The sequence below is a fragment of the Lonchura striata genome, chromosome 3 (genome assembly GCF_050655825.1).
Source record: "Lonchura striata isolate lonStrDom1 chromosome 3, ASM5065582v1, whole genome shotgun sequence".
NCBI lineage: Eukaryota > Metazoa > Chordata > Aves > Passeriformes > Estrildidae > Lonchura > Lonchura striata.
The window spans coordinates 94,384,987-94,402,851 of record NC_140705.1 but is presented as its reverse complement, the minus strand read 5'-3'; the positions used below and the strand labels follow the sequence as shown (position 1 = coordinate 94,402,851).

The following is a 17,865-nucleotide window of genomic DNA, read 5'->3' as shown; positions in this document are numbered from 1 at the left end:
CACGTGGATGAACTATCCCACAGTTGTTCCAGAAATGTTCTCTTGAACGTCCTCCTTCAGAAAGTGACATCAGCAGCTCTCAGAGATGAGGTTCTGAAGTGGGAAAGTCAAAAGCCTGTCCCTGTCCCCAGCTCCCAGTCTTCTTCTGACTACTCTGGAAAACTTACAGACACTGAGTTCTCCAGCTTTCTGCATTTCTTTCACAACCATTTGTAACTTCCATCTGTAGTGTTGGCTCCCCAAGCATTCAAAATATTTTCTGGCTTAGTATCTGTCTAGCATTCTAAATCCTAGCAATTTAAATGTTTCCCAGACTACTCTCTATGTATATACCAGCACACATGCATTATTTAAGTATATATATTCTGCCATGTGGTGAGTAGTTTAGTCACAAAAGGTACACCATTCTTATTTTCAAAGAAACACACACATATACGGAACTCTTCATCCAAATCAGGTTCCTGCTCTAGAAATCAAAACAAATATTCGCAGTGTTTTATGAGCAAATTGTTCTTGGCTTGATCACAAAACAAACAACGGGCAAAATGAATCTCTGGTTTTACACCTGGGATGAATTAGGGCCAGCAGAGCCTTTGATAGAAAAATCAAAATGCAGCTCGCTAATAATGATAAAATACTCAGTTGCCTCTTCACTGAACTAAGGAGCCATCAAACTAATGATTAAATCCACATCAATCATTTGGCATAATAAAAATAAAGGCTGTGCAATATAATGTTGTCATAGAATCAACATCTCCTGCTTCGAAAATAAATGTCTTGACTTCATCTCAACATTTGTTTTCCATAAATGCTGAGGCTTATATCAGCATTTGTATAGCAATGGGAAGCACTCCTTCATTGCAACATGTCAATTCCACTAGCATTATTCCTAATATAAACAGAAAAGCTGGATAAAATTAATATAGGAAGGTCTTTCTGCAATCCTCCTGAAATGGAATTGACATTTCCAATCTAGTGCCAGATTTCTTCTTTCTACAAACAATATTTAGTAGTGGCAACAATAAAAATTGAAGCAAAACCCAATTAGTGCAAATTGGCCACAATTTCTAGGAGGTCACACTTTTTGCATTCACTCATGGGCACAGTTACAGTACACTCAACAAGATTAATAGAAAAAAACCCTATTAAAACATTTTTAATAGTTAGAAAATACCTACATTTTTCTTTTTTTTTCTTAAAAAACTTAATTTCATATTTACAGTTCTGTTTACAAGTCAGGACATTTTAATTCTGAATTCTATCAAGAAATTTGGGAGTTAATATGTATCTAACACACAAAGGGAACATTTTTTGCAAATTATTTAGGGATATTAGAATAAATATACTGATTTTATCAAGAAAAAAGAGAATTACATAATTCAGGACAATATTCTGACACATCACATGAGGAAAAAACCCATATTTTTGCCATATATGAGTGATGAATTATATTTGAAAATGTAAAATATAAATAGAACCAGCAATTCTTAGCTCTTAGTTCTGTGGCACATGCAAATACATTTGATAAATGTACCACTCAACCACCTTAAGAATTAAGTTAATTCCTAAATATGTATTTTTATACTTAGAAAGTCTCTTAGATGGTCATTTACTCTACTTTGAAAGCACATGAATCTCATAATAAATTACAACTTGAAACTTCCTTTCTTTCCAAATAGAGTGAATCTTCTGAAGGAAAGAGATGAAAACTGAAGAAGTGATAGATTTTGGGGAAAAATTTTTGATACTGCCAGCATCCATCCTTCCCTCTTGAAACAAAAAGCTCACCCAAAAGCACCTGAGATGAATGTCAAAAAGCTGGCCAGAAAGACACAGCAGCCTCCTCAGCATGCAGTGACCATCCCCACGGGAGAAAAGAAGAAAGATGATGGGATTAATTCTGCACCACAGCATGGCCATCAGTTCTCGCTATGTTTGACAATCACAATAATCAGCTTCACGTCTTTAATGCATGGACCTGGACTGGGGCTGCCTTGCAAAAATTAATGGTCCAGGGGAAGGAAATGTCTCCATGTGATGCCGAACCTCCAGCCCGTCTGACACAGCTTCTTGCTCTAGTGGTGGCACAGGAAGCCCAGCAAACTGTCCAAGAGCAAGGCAGGCCAACTGAGAAATAATCTTACCAACTGAGAAAAAAAATCTTGATAATTCACAAAATTTTCAGTTGCAGAGGTGGTGTTTGGTTGGTTTTTTTGGTTGGAATTTTTTTTTTCCCCACTGGGCTGAGACCTTCTTTAAGAACTGTGTATTTCACCCCCAGATCTAATTTTGGATGAATGAGGATACTTGAGAGCCTACATTTATATATGCAAAAAGACTATCTTAATTTAGCATGCGCTTAAGTTTTATCTGTTTGGTTAGCTTGGAGAAGGGCAGAAGAACACTGGATCAAATTTTCCTCCTGAAACAGAGAGGGAACTCACACAAGCCTTTGCCCATGTTCCATGTTATATGAATTCAGGTAATCTGAACAGTATGTCACTGGGGAGAGGCATTAAAGCATTTAGCATACATTCAGACAAGTTGGTTCCCTTTTTTTTTTCTCTCTCTGTCTAGACAGCTGTAAAACAGGGACCTGAGATGATGTGCAAGATGATTCTCCCATTAAATACTTCAATCTTTAATGCTGCTTCACACCAATGCAGTTAACAAATAAAGATTCTGCTAACAGCTCATTACCACAAAGCTCATTCTTGATCAACAAAAGCGAGTAATGACAAAATGTATTTTCTTTCTAAATTTATTTTATCAAAGAAAGCAAGCATCAAGATAGTAAACCACATAGAAGGAATTATGGAATACTTCTTTCTTGTGCTCTGATGCATTCCAATTAAAATATGCAAATATTAGTGTGTTTTTATGTGACTTTTTGAATTGAAAATTTAGAAAATGTTGATATGGACACTATTAATTTATTTTACATTTCCTAGCTTCTTCTTCTAAGGTTTTTTACTTTATTTGTAATATTGTTCCACCCAAGCATTAGAAAAATCCTGAGATCAGATTATCTTTCCCTGAAATGTAGCAAAACTGTAATTAAATCTCTGCTCTTTGACATCAGCAGTGAGTAACTGACATGGATAATAAATTTCTCCTTCAGTTTTTTAATTGTGCAAAGGGATGACAACAGTAACTGCAAGTGGGAGATCTCTTCCACAGATAAGCTTTGGCAGGGAAAAGCAGAATACCAAGTGATGATGCAGTAAAAGGTTTATAGATTATAATAAAGTCTTCGTTCATTGCTTATTGTGTTTAGAACGCAAGGCGTAGCTTCTCCTGGCATGAAATAAACTGAATTTGGAACACCAGGCTTCCTATATTTTCACACCAAGCACAAAAGCTTGTTATCCAGGAGGTGATGTTTCCAGAGGCTGCAGCAATGGAGGGTGTCTGAAGCAATGGCACTGCCTGGAGAAGTGCCCGGCAGCTCAGGGAGAGACAGCGGCACTGGCCCTGCTCCGCCCGGCTCCTCCACCGCCATGGACACAGCACCCCAGGGAGAAGCTCCTGTGGCTGCTTGCCTTCCACATGCCATTTGTGGGAACCCACCTCAAAGGGCAGAGGGGCCAAAAGAAGACTAACACACTCCAAAATGCACCCTGGCTGAGGACAATCTTTCTTACGTGATTTTGCTGGATCCGTTTTGGAGTGATAGCTCCCTGCCTGACCACCAGCCTGCTGGCTTGTCCAGGGCTTCAGGGAAATGCCTTTCATCACAGTAATGGCCCCATTCAAACATTTATTCTTTGGGATAACAGCCTGAATTTTGAATTTCTTTGCCCGTGTTGGTTACTTGCCTTAATGTTTTTGAACAGTAGTCCTCTGTTCCCTGAGAGAAAATGCATAGACTAATTCAAATGCATTAAGCAGCATACTTATTTTCATGGCCTGCCCTTAAGATGCAGAAAGTTACACAGAAGTTCCTATAATGTAAATTAGAATTTAATATCCATAGAGTTGCACTTTGAGAATATACCCTGGAGCATTTCCTACCAAAGAATGACTTTTACCTTATTCAATAAGTATTTTGGTGCACAGAATAGTCTGTGTACCACTTTCACCTTAGGGATGTAAATAAATACTTTTATAATACTTTTATAAAATACTTTATATAATACTATTTAAGTTATATATCACAGCAGATCATAAAAATCTATTTTTCCACTTGCAAAAAATTCAAAAGCAGGTTAATCCAAATGATGCTACCAAAGGTAGAAAGCAACTCCTGCCTAGATACAATTTCCATATGGTTTGGCTACACTGAATCATAACCATTTTCTCAAAATAGCTTTAATGAACTTATTTAAGCCTGGTCTTTTGTATATCAAATAAGGCAGCACACCACACAAGAAAAACTGTAGAAGCTGTGAAATCCTGAAGAGCTTTCTTGGTAGCAGAAGACACAGGCTGCTCATCCTTAGGCGATCTGATGATTCCTGCCTCCCTCCCTTCCCTCCCATGTCATGGGGCTCTATACTGACAAATGTCACAGAGTCATGTGCATAATGAAGGAGCTTAATGAAGCTGATTTTAGGAGCACATGGGATGGGTTAGCCACTTGCTAGCCCAGGAAGCCTGATGGCTACTGCTGAAGAAGTTCTGGATGGTGAATGCATCAATTTGCCCGGTTGTCATAACTTGCTAAAGAAAGTGATGTCTTCTCATTCTGCCAAATTTTCTAGGTGAGACTTACAATCAAGACAAGAATTTTGGTCCTTCCCCAGCCACAGAAAGACAGACACCCCTTGATTCAAAAGTCTCTCTTCTGGTCTCTGTTGCCCACAAGTATCCCCTCTGAGTTCAGATAAAACATAAAAGATGATCTCAGTGTGATCACTCAGTGTGATCCAACTGAGTCAAAGGAATGTGGGACTTGCCTTTTAGCCTAGAGGGGCAAACAGGAGAGGTTTTAGCATCATCCATCAGCTTGGTTGCTGTTTATGAAATAAGCTGGTGCTTGTGTATCCAGGTCACAGAGCAGCAACATTTGTCCTTAGGAGCTGTCACTGGATCCACAGTCTCAACAAGGAGAAAACCAGAAAATCTTGAATGCATTAAGTAATTGAGTAAATACGTGAGTCAGGACTATTTTTCTCTACAAATTCATGAGGAAGCAGTAGATAGCTGCTATTTTCCAAGGACAGAAAACTTTAATTTCCAGGAGTGTCAGCTCTGGTGGATTCCCTCAACCCTAAAAGCTTTCCCTCAACCCTAAAAGCTTTAGCTTTCCATGATCTGCAGAGCTCATTATGGGTTTAGCTCATGAAGCTCATTTATCCATACCATGGTTCATGCTCTTAAAATGTGTCTTTGCCAGCATCTGTTAAAGAAATGCTTCCCTCTAATTACTCCAAAATAAAAACAGGGCAAATAATGTGTTTTTTTTTTTTTTTTTTTTTTTTTTCTCTGTGGCATCTTCTAGTTCAAGAAATACCTCATCCTCACAGCTGAATTTCCTTAGGCTGCACACAGGCTGGGTTTAAGAGCAAATGATGAACCAAAGCATTATGTTTTAGCTTAAAACCTTCAAAAAGAACAAATAACTGATGATGAATTTTCAAGGGGATTGTGCCTCAGGGTACAGACATGAAGCCTATTTTGCTTGCACAGGGTAACACAATCGGAACAGACTTCCTATAAATATAATGGCCAAATCAGGCCATGTTAGATCAAGATTCACAAATCTACTTTGCCACCTCATAGTAACAGCGGAAACTCAGCAAAAAACAGAAAAAGAGAGACAGTGTTGCTTCTGACTGTCTCTACTCTAAATTAAACTCTTTCTGTGCAGGTTGAGGATGACACAGCTGCTGCTGAGCATGTCCGATTGATTTTGCCAGGTATGTGCCTGCATGGGACTGCTTTTTAATTTAGTAACTGGGGGGTTAATTAGTTCTGGGAGTGTAAACAAGTTGGTTAAGCAAAAGTCCAGAAGAACTGCCACGTTCCAGTTGACTAAGACCTAGAAGTAGACTAAACATGTAGCAAAAATAACCAATCTGCTTTTCTGAACACCTATTTACTAAATTAAAATGAACCCAGAGTGGTGCAGAAGTTGGAGATTATATCTTGCTGGCAACAAGATGGCAAGGCTGTTCCTCAGACCTGTGGGATTCTGAAAGGGTTTTCTGTAGCAAAATTCAAGTTGCATGTTTTTTAAGAGAAGTCTTTGATAATTAGAGCCTGTAAGTTTATTTAATAACTTTGAACATTTTATTTAAGAAGAAAAGATTCTTCTCCAAGAACATACTTCAGGAAAGTTGTTGAACCATATGACAATCTGCAGAATGGTAATTTCATGTTTTGTCAGCAACTGAAAGAATTTAGATGGTTGAGAAGATAATGACAAACTAGAAAATGGTTCAAATAGGCTCTCACTCTTAAAAAAAACCAAAAACAAACAAACAAAGAAAAATAAAACATGGGAAAAGTATTCCAGTGACAATATTGGAAAATTAAAAAAAGAAAATCAGGTGAAACCCAGAAGATTTTGTGTTGGTAACTAAAACTGGAGCTTCACGAGGGAGGTCAGATCAACACCTCCATACCATCATTTCCAAATCACACTAGTTTTTCCATTATGAATCATGGTCATTAGTGTCCATTCTGGAAAGCCCTTGGACAGTCCAAATGGAAAAAATGAGACTTTGCATGGATCCTCTGACTAAAATGTATTTGACATTTTCTGGCCAAATACATATATTCAAAGGTCTCAGCAGTTTGAATTTTTGGGAAGATACTAAAATGCATAGCAAAAGCAGGAGAAATATCAAGGAATTCTTATTCTTTGAAAACCAGAAAATACAAAAGCCTTCATTCACTTTGAAGGGAAATGTAATAGAGTTAGGATTCTTAGGGAGGACTCATCTCTGATCTAACCTAGAATCATAGAATCATTAAGGTTGGAAAAACCATATATTTCACAGGATAGTCTTAGTTGGAAGGGCCCCTCAAGGATCATTGAGATCTCCAAAATCAAGTCCAACCTTTGACCAAACACAACCACGTCAAGTAAACCTGTGATATCCAGTTATTTCTTGAACACCTTCAGGGGTGGTGACTCTACCACTTCCATGGGTGGCCTGTTCCAATGTCTTAAAAGCCTTTCTGGAAATTCTGACATTCTCCCTGGTCCAGCCTTGACCTCCCCTGGCACAGCTTGAGGCCATTTCCTCTTACCCTATTTGCCTGGGAGAAGAGGCCAAGCCCCACCTGGCTACAACCTCCTTTCAGGAGATGTTCTGGGGATAACCAGTCTTTCTGTTAAAGGCTGAGGCAAAAAAAGCATTAAGTACCTCAGTGTTTTCCTTGGTGCCAATGTTTCCCCTTGGGTCCAGTAAATGAATGAGATTTTCCTTGGCCCTTCTTTTGTCATTAATATATTTATAAAATCCCTTTTATTTCCTTTCACAGCAGTGGTCAGATTAAATTATAACTGAGCTTTTGCTTTCCTAATTTTCTCTCTACATGACCTAAAGACACCCTTGTGTTCTTCCTGAGTTGCTTGACCTTTCCAAAGGTCATAAACAGTTTTTTCCCTGGGCTGCATGCAGCAAAAGCTCCATGTTAGCCAGGCTGGTCTTCTTCCCCAACAGCTCATCTTTCAGCATATAATGACACTACTTCTGTGCCTTTAAGATCTCTTGAGGCCTTTCTGAACTTCTTTTTTATTTAGGACTCTTTCTCAAAGGAATCTTCAAACCAGTGTCCTAAATAGGCCAAAGTCTGCTATGCCCAAGATGGCCTCTGACCATCACATTTCCCACTTGTAATCAACTGCCTCAACCCCTATGGATGATTCCAAAGACCACCACTTCCCTTCAAATTCTAGGCTTTAACACCCACCCTGTTCTCAGAAACACACCTAAGAACGATTTATTAGTGATGAAAACCACGAGTACAGCTATGCTGGACTGCAGAAGAGGCTGTTTTTCTTCAGTAACACATTCAGGAAATGTTGTCACTCTTCATTTTTAGCCTACTCAATTCTAGGGGAGCACACACAGACACTACATTGAAGTGCCTCATTTGTATACATCAGGCCATCCACATTTTACCATATGGAGGTATCACATTATTAATAGCTGTTTTCCTTAAATAAGCTACAGTTTGCTTAATCTTTCATTCTGTGCATGATCTTGCAAGAGTAAAAAGGCTTTCATACAAAGGCTGTGTTTCTATATGCAAATCTATTATTTGATTACCCACCTTTTTTGTCCCTACATTATCATGAATATTTCTGATGAATGTTTTATGGGTTAGGTTTAGGATTTGTGAGCTATTTCAAATTTTATCTGTTTGCTATATCATCTGCAAATACCACAGTTTTGTTGATGTTGATTTGCCTCATTTACATATTTATCACACTTTTATTTTCAAGGAAATTTTTCTATAAACTGACTGTCTCCATTTCTCCTCCATCTACTACTAGTAGATGGATGTATTTTCAAACTGAGTGCATTTCCATATATAGTTTTTTTTTTTTTTTTTTTTGGTTAACAATAAATCACCACTTAGAAACATCCCATTCAATGCCTTCATACACATCTGACATATGGTTTCTGAGTAATTAAAGATAACAGAAGCAGTTCACAATGCACTTTGCAACCCACTTCACAGTCCAAAGTGCTCAATGATTTTCCATAAGGATGAGGCTAAAACGAATCCTCACCACCTTCTTGCTAAATCCCTTATTCATGCAAGAGTACTAGGGAGAAGGGTAGAAGTGATGCAGAGAAATGTCCTTTGGAGTTCTGCCATTGCACATACAGCACTGAAGGAGGTACTGCATTCTAAGTACCCTTCCACCCTCCCACTCAGACTGCTCTTGGGTGAACAGCCTGTTTGTGATCCTCTCCTGTCAGGGTGCAAGTGCTGTTCTGTTTCTAAGCAAAATGTGATTTGCCCATATATGAAATAATTCAGAAAAATCATACACAAGGCAGAATAGTTCAGGTTGGACAGTGCAAATTATAATTTCTGGTGCTAGCACCAGCTAAGCCATAGATTTTCTGTTGTTAAAGAGAAGTAGGAAACTTGTTAAAGGCTTTCCCTTCTAGTGGTGGAGCTGCAATACCTCTACAATAGCATACTAATGAATGGAAGATACATCTGTTCATCAAAGGTGCTCATAATTGTACCTCCAGGCTGATCACTAAAATTCACAGAAACGAGCTGCTTACACTCTTTGTGTACTAAGATTTTTGGATCTATCACCTGTAAGAAAATTCACACATCCTGGCAGCTGCCTCTGAACATGCACAAAACAATCCTGTTTAGTTAATTCATTAGTGAAAAGAGAATTAACTGACCTATTATTAACAGTTCTTTCCACCCTAATCTTTCCAACTGTTTAATTCCAAAACTCACGAGATATTCAGTTTCCTGTGATCCTCTGCTATGACACTGTATTTATTCACTGCAATGACACTCCATTCTCAACCAGCCCTTTGACTGAAGAATGCCTGATTGCTGATCTGAAAATGTATTTATGACAACATGGTTCTGGAAGGTGTCAATTAAAAAAGCATACACTTTTTTTCTTTAAACAGAAAGATAATGAAGCTCAGTGATAGGGACTTGCTTACAGGCTGCAAAAGGAGCTGCAATCAGAATGTGTGGCCTGGAGTAAAATAGTTGTTTCCTAGTAAATATTAACACAATACATACATTTTCTCTAGGTCAACAAGTCCTGTGAAAGCTCCTTTGGGAATGACTCTGATCTTGGTGAGGACAAATCTCCTGAAAATAGAGAAAACAGGGTGATTATTTACTATTCACAACACAGGACTGCTCAGTAGCCTTGCCAGCACAGGAGAGGCCTTTCTTACAGGCGCAAGGATGGTCTCCTGGCTGAAGGCTTTGGCATTTAAACATAGTTGTAACATCCAAAATTACAGCACAGCACTGGGGCTCCTCAGGGGAAAAAGCATCCATCCATCAGTAGGTGCCATATCCTTGTTCCTGAAGCATTTCCTTGTTTGCTTCATGTAGAATTCCAGACTTGCAGCTTCTCTGCTGAGAGGGAGCAGCATGTTTCTTATCCCAACTGCACTTTTGAGTTATACTCAAGCACAGGATGAAGCACCCCTGTGGAGCCAGACTGAGATGAGGTGCTCACTCAAGGCTGTAAAGGGCTCCATCCATGCAGGAAAATTCCTTAACCATTCTTGCTGCACAGATAATTTGAGAAGTCAGCTACTGTCTCCCATCATTGCAACTTTAATAACTTTATGGCTTCTCACAGTCTCCTAATTAGCTCATAATGTGCCACAAATTTGGGATTTTGGAATACTCGATAACACATGTGCCAGGACAACATTTGTATCATTTTTAAAGGCCACAGAATATGCTTTATGAGGAAAACCTGTTTGAAATATCCATTTGAAATATTTGAAGTGTAAACCTTTTTGTTAACCTAGATTAACCTTTAATCACAATGAACAAAAATGACTAGGAAACTTCTGATAGAACTCAGTAAATGATATACAGGGTTTCTACAACTCCTCAGAGAAATAAGGTGTTATCTGCATGACTGTTTTCTTTCACACATTTAATAATTGATAAGAAGCTAGCACAAACAAATGCATATATTAACATGACCTGCTCATCACAAGACATCAGATAACATGGGTTGCATTGAGAGACAGTTGTTAAAACGTTTTTTTCTTATTTAAAAAAAACCACACATATGAACACATTACATACATACATCAGACCCTGTGATTCAGTTTCTTAGTCTATTTTTCTGTGGAAGTAGAGATGAATTTTCTTCTGCATTACCATAGAAGTCTTTTTTCCAGTGAACATATCTGCCAGACCACTCCTTATTTTCATCATTTCATAACTGGTTTTGCATGGCTTTTGGGATCAGCTTTCAGCTCATATGCTATCTCTCTGTAAGGTCTGCAGGAGGACAGAAATGGGAACTCAGCCTGCTTTACCTGCTGTGCAGTCCTGAAAATTTTAACACAATGCCTCAAAACTAGAGACTTACTTCCTTACCATTCACATAAAGTATTCATGCAATCCTCATCTATGTTTTATTTCAGATGATTAGCTGAGATATTTCATAGGAGATTATCATGTTTTAATCAAAATTGTAGGGGAAAAAACCTATTATTCTGTGAGAGTATCAATGTGACAAGTTCACATTTTTTAATTGTAGGTCTTTAATAGGAACTACCCCCTAATGAGTTAATATTTACTTAAGCAGGAAAAAGTCAATGCACGCCTCACCTGGTTCCAGAAATGTCATAGTGATTACACCAGCAGTGAACTTGGTCCCACACTTTTTTAAACACTGAAATTTATGGTATTCTCAGTTGGGAAAGACGATGAAGTCAATTTGGTATTTCATTATTCTTGTACTATCGTTAATGTAAATCAGAAAGGGCTTCAACACACTGTCACACAAGAATTACAGTATTGAGATCATTATGCAAATGTTAGAAGGATAAAAGAGCTTCCAGAAAAGGCCTAACCTGGATTAGGCAATTTGTAAAACCCGACTGAAAACGGGGCTGGTGTAATGCATGCAAAGCTGTGGCTGTGCTTTCAGAGCCGATGGGTACAATGGATCCTTGCAGAACACCCAGCAGGCTTAGTGCTACAAAGCTGAACCATCAGGAAACCCTTTAACTTTGATCTGCTTTGAAATATCTCTCAAACTCTGTTTTGTAGAAATGCACGCCTAATTTCTGAGCCCTAAAAAAAGCGCTTTGTCTGAAAAGCCACCTATGATTTTCTTATGGCAATGTGCTGAAATTAATCCTCTCTCTGCAGGCATAGGTCATCAGGACATTTGCAATTTTTAATTAAACACTGGTCTATGCTGCGCTTCATCACAACAAGAAATTAGTCTGATATAGAAACTAATGGAAAGAAAGGAACCTCATTCACAGGTGGGGTTACCAGTATGAGAAAAGCCACATCTGCATAAAACTAAAAATCAGACCTTGATTGAATTTCTTTGTTGAAGATCCTGATATCCTGTGTTAATAAGGTGCCTGAATTCTGGATCCACATGTCTAATGCCCTGAAGCAGTTAAAACTGAATTGAAGTTTAATAGCTGAAATCTCATATTCCACTTAAAAAAAAATAAGGTTAATTGTTTTTAAACATCTCTGAGTGAGCTATAGAAAAGTCAGACTTAAAGGCATAACTACAAGTGAAAATTACAATCAGCTACTCATTGAATTATCAACTGCATAATGAATAAAATCTACTATAACTAGCCAAATTCTCTAGTGTCAATAAATCTCACCAATTAGTCTCCAAGAATAAATCTGTACTTAACATGAGATACTGGCTGTTCAGTACTAATTCTTTCTGAGGTACATGGAGAAAATAAATGGAAAGCATTTTCTAAGTTTTGTTTCTGGCACTATTTTAGGGCCAAATAAATGAATACAGCCCACCTTTGCTAAAGCATATTTCATGTCAAGAAAAGCAAGTAAAGAAAAGCTTCCTTTAAAAAATGTGCACTTAAGAGAGAGATGCAGTGTTTGGTCCTAAAAATTTATGTTGGCACTTAGGTACCAGCAAGGAAAGCATTGAAAGGCCTAAATATTCAGTGAATGGTGTGGAATTGCAAACCCAGAGCCAGGTACCCAACACAAGGCATGAGAAAGTCCCTGAAAGGACTCCAGTGTTGGAGCCACCAAAAACTTAACAAATGACACAGCAGGAAGCACGGAAAAGGAAATGAGCCTCAGATGGTCACATGGCTATCCTTCCCATATGGTGGGAAGGCAATATTCATAGCTGGAAATAAAAAAATGGCAATATTAACTACTGTTATTTACTATGTAAAATGATAGATTTAATTCTGGCCCATTGCCCTGATATCCAGGAGAGATTTCTAAATCCTGACTTAAGTATCTGTTGAATGTGATTCTTGACGAGTTTATTGGTAGGGACTGAAGCTGTCTGCTCCAGTTTTAGAATCACATTCATACTTTCTATATTTCTCTGGATGGAACATACAAAATTCCCACAGCTTTTTTCCATTTCTCATTTTTAATTGCTTTACATTTTTCTTTATTGTATCATTTTAATTTGTTCCATGAATGGGTGTGAGCAAACTCTGTTATGAGGCTACTAAAAAAATGTTAGCACATAAAGCTAGACCTGTCAAGATGAGGACAGAACTATCTCCTATAGATGTGTTTATTTATATAGGATATTTAAACCTGACGTTTAAAACAGTAGCATTTCAGTTAATATGAACACACTGACACAGATGACTTGCACTTTATACCACTATGAAGAACAAACAATAGAAATGCATCTTGTTTCTGTATGGCTGTGTCCAGTATCACAGAAATATAGTGACAAATTAATCTCAAACCCTATAGAGAACATGATGTAAAGAACAGAAATTAGCAGATACTGCTAAAATGTTCTGGAATAAGCCTCTAACATTTCCAGTTATGAAGAGATTTATTGATCTTTTCTTAAAATAGAGTCTTCTTCAGCTGAAGTAATTCAGACAGGCAGAGCATAAGACACGAAGGAAAAAAAAATTTTCAGAAAAATTAATGCTCTCTCATGCAGCCCCAGATGATTCCAGTGATAGAAAGGAGATTGACCTCATCACAAAAGGATGGAGGACTGGATGTCATTATTCAAATATCTGATGCTCAGGGTATGGGTGATTAAAAAGGCTTGTTAAATTTGAAGATAAAAAAGGTGGACCTATACAGGTCATTTTTGCTGTCTCTGGAAAAAAAAGAGCAAAGGAAACCTGTGAAGTGAAGCCAATGTAGCTACACTGTGTTTGTGAGGTTAGACATTTGTGTTCAAAATGTTGCATTTTACATATTCATCAAAAGAATTCTCAGACCCTGGTCCCACAGCTTTTTCTTGAACAATTAATAAGGTGCTCTTTGGCATAAATTTTTCACCAGAACTGTCTCCTACACTGCTTTTGTGCTCCCTCCTCCCAGCCCCCTTCCTTGGCAAAGGCCTCCCCCTGCCACTGGCAATAACCTTGCACAACAAAGAACTGCACTGATTATCAGACATTAGACTGGGTAAAAAAAATAAAATAATTTCTGCGTCATAAAGCCTGGCTGAATTTAGGTCTTTCAAAACACTCGTTAAAAAACGTTTTTTAGATCTACTTAAGTCACACACAGTTAATCAGAAAAGTGTGTGCATTGTAGAATTATCTTCCCTGCCTCATGTAAATTGCAAATTCTTGACGTTAAAATGAACTATATCAAGCAGATACTATAGACTTTATAACTTAAAGACCAAAGGAAAATAAAATAAAAAGCCAAAAAGATTCAGTGACCATAATGCTAAATCACCAACTTTGGTTCTAAAGAAATAAATGTAATACGATTTTGAAGAACATTTTTACTTTAATCTCTGAGCTAATAGACTGATGCTATCACCTTTTAATCCTCTGCAGCAATGTGCATTTTGTCAAACAAAGATTTACAGTGAAATTTAATTTACTTTCTGTAATTCTTTTTGGTTGTTTCTTTGTTGTTTCTTTGTTTTTGCTTCTTGCTTTGGAGGTTCCTGCACAAGCAACAGATGAATTTTTGCTTTACATCAGGGGAAGACAAAATGATTCCATGATATATTTAATGTGCTCTTGATTAAATGCACATATCAACAAGATCGTGCATCCTGGTGGGTTTTTTTCCCCTGTTTTTCCTTGATTATTCAATACAACAGTGAAAGATTATTTTGATTTTCATGCTGTAATAGGAGACAAATAGATACTGCAGACCACATCCCAGATGGTGTAAATCAATTGATCTGTGTCACTTTAGCCCTAAACTTCTGTCCTAATTCTCACCAGAATGAATAATGAGATTCCTTAGAGCTAAATGCGATTTAATTTAAATTTATGAAGAACATTTGTAAGCCTCCAGCTCACTGAAATGGGTTCACACTATCATATGACTTCACTGAGACTAGGGCTTGGTTCCAGTGAACACCTCACTGGGAAGGGGCATATGCAGACATATATAAACATTAAAGTATTTCACCTACTCAGTTGCCTAGGTGGAAAATCTCTGGAATCTATTAAGTGGGTTGTAGGTACTTTCAGACAAAGCTATGTTTTCCTTTTCCTAACAGCAGGCAGAAAGGAGTACAAAAGTCATAAATTGAATGCTAAACATCAGGCTTCAAAACCCATCAAGCTAAATGCAAAACGCTTGGGTTTATTTGCTTTTTGGTTTTAAAGTCTTTAGAGTGCATTCATATCATGCTGCTAAGCTATTTTCAACACTCATGAGGCTTTAATTTAAGAATGGGAAAAGATTTGTATTAGTCACCTCAATTCCATGGGATCCTGAAGTAGGGACTATGTAAAGCTGAGTAAAGCAGGATCATGAGGAATGGCACAGGCAGTGACAAAAAACATCTCCCACCATCCTGGTGTCTCATCTTTTCAGAGAGATATGGCATTATCTTAAGAGAAACCCAAAGCCAAGAAGAATATTTCTCCAATAATGACTATTCATGTAACTACAGATTAATTTCAAAGAGTGGACCCTGATAGTGCAGGCACACTTGAATAATGGAGGAAGAGCTTTGCAATTCATTTGTTCAACTGAAACACGATCCATGGATTTGAGTGTCTGAGAGGCCCTACTTCACACACATGTAAATGGATTTATGAGAGAAAGAGCATAATCCCTTGCTAAAATGCACAATCTGGATTGAAGCATCTGATCACTACATCCACCTAATGTGCTTAAGTCAGCTCCTCACACCTTTTAAATGCTTGAGAAATAAGTTATCTAGACAGTGCAGCTGGTTTATCTCTTGTGGGATAATAAAAGCTGGTAAAGGTGAGTATTCCAAGGAAAATCTAGGCAATGCACATTTTATGAAGATAGAAAATATAGGGTAAATCTGGAAGGGAACATGCCCTCTTTTCAGAAAGGCTACTTGGGAATCTCTTCAGATCTGGGATTGATGTAAAGGGCATCTATGAGAAAGAAAATATTTTGATTTGTGATCTATTAAATAAAGTATTGTACAGACAAAGTAAATACAATTAGAATTGTGATTAAAAAGTTATTAGTGATGTCTGTCTGCTTTTCAGGTCTGAATCTAAAAGGAATAAGATCAGCAGCTGATGAAAAATCACTCCTTAATCTTTATCAGTGACCTCGCATAAAAATCAATTTCCTTTTCTTTTTGGAATTAGATTAAAAGGATAATTAATAGTACTGATTGCATTCCTATTCTAAATTTAGTTAACACTTACCTAGTGTGATAATGCCCCCCAGCCACAAAAAGCTGCAGGGAAGCATTTCAAGATCACACCCCCCATGCCCTGTAGGCTTTTCGTTGCAGAGCGCCCACAACACAATAGCATGGATAACAACATGCCTGTTTTCTCAGCAGAGCTGTGATACTGCTCCCACAGGCACACAGCAAATTTGCTGTGGGATTTGTTTTTCCCCGAGGACCTTGCTTAGGTCAGCTAATTAATTGCCCACAGTGCCAGTAGGCAGCTAACAGCTGATAAGGAGAGATAAGGAAACAGAAAACTATTGAGGAAAAAAAAAACCCCAAAAAACAACAAAACAACCAAGCATCTAAAAGACTGTAAAAGTGGTCAAGCAATGGGCTTGGAAAGCTTACTCTCCCTCCTCCCTGAGTTAGTTTTCCAAAGCCATGGCATGTTTAGTCTTAGCACTGATAGCCTTTTCATTCCTGGACAAAGCACACACTGTCCTCAGCAGCACTGCCTCATCCCCCCACAGCACAGCAGATAGCTTCCTTCTGAGGTCACACGTGCAGCCAGTTAAAAATAAAGCTCCAAGATACTTTTAAATAGCTCTGCTCAAATACAGTGGGAGGAATCTGGATATGAAGGAACAGAAAAAAAAAAAAAAGAAAAAAAAAAGAGAAGATGCCAAAACTCCCTACCAGAAAAAGGAATGCAACACCAAGGCTTTTACTCATTCTAAGATATTTAATGATCTACATTTATTGTAGTTATTTCAATGTATTTAGGTAGGGTTGATTTACACTGAGGCAAAGATGGAGATGCACAAGAGTTGTGATTATTCAGACCAGCTGCCTGTGTGTGTTAACTGATTTTGTAAAGTCCCTGACAATCAATTTTGTTGAAGATTTAGGTGCAAGTAGCAGTAGCTGCACAATGACAGCAGGTAAAGCAGGCAAAGCAATGCTGTCCTGGCAGGAAGGATCTCCTCCCTGCTTTAAGTTTGTGTACCCAGAGCTGTAGCAAACCAAAGCTGGAGCTCTGGATTCTTCTACAGTATATTCACATATAGAGGAAAAGGGTTTGCTGCTGAGCACAAATTGCAACAAACAAGTCCTCTTTAGGCCTCTGAACAGAATCACAGTTATCATGTTTGCATCTGGGAAGAGTTTAACTGCTTGGAATGAGTTACCACAAAAAAAGGCCAGCAGTAAGCTTCAAAGCACAGTTAAAATTGCTTCTATTAATGTCAAAGGCATGCTGTGAAAAGTGGTCTGTGCAAGATAAATAACACAAGTGAATGAAGTTATCCCATCTTGGTTACAGAGAGGCAGGAAATAGTGATTGCTTTATTTTCACAAATAGCTATACTTTTATTAGTATTGATTATCCTGGAAGACACTATGCTACTTCTAGAAGAGCACATCCTTGCTCCTCACAGCTTACTCACAGGGGCCTTTGAGAAATGTACAGCATGTGATGAATGTACAGCTTTCTTAAAACCTGACCTGGATATCTACAACCATCTTTATGGTGAGGAGGAGTCATTGAAATTCATTCACTTTGAGCAACAATCTTGGTGTTAAATCTATTTATATTAATAACTCTAAATTAATATCTCTGCATATTTTCCTAA

At 37.9% G+C, this 17,865-nt stretch overlaps 1 protein-coding gene and 1 long non-coding RNA gene across 5 annotated transcripts in view; one reads left to right on the top strand and one right to left on the bottom strand.

The window, feature by feature from the left end:
* Positions 1-3,497, top strand: part of LOC146768019 (uncharacterized) — a 110,901-nt gene extending 107,404 nt beyond the window's left edge. Inside the window, exon 4 of the long non-coding RNA XR_014953957.1 lies at positions 1,680-3,497. This is a non-coding gene — a long non-coding RNA (uncharacterized LOC146768019). The remainder of the gene's footprint in view (positions 1-1,679) is intronic.
* Positions 1-17,865, bottom strand: part of FSHR (follicle stimulating hormone receptor) — a 198,349-nt gene that overhangs the window by 41,301 nt on the left and 139,183 nt on the right. For all 4 annotated transcript variants that reach the window (XM_085575778.1, XM_085575776.1, XM_085575777.1 and 1 more), the window contains exon 2: positions 9,691-9,762. In XM_085575778.1, coding sequence (XP_085431904.1) covers positions 9,691-9,762 — 72 coding nt within the window. The remainder of the gene's footprint in view (positions 1-9,690; positions 9,763-17,865) is intronic.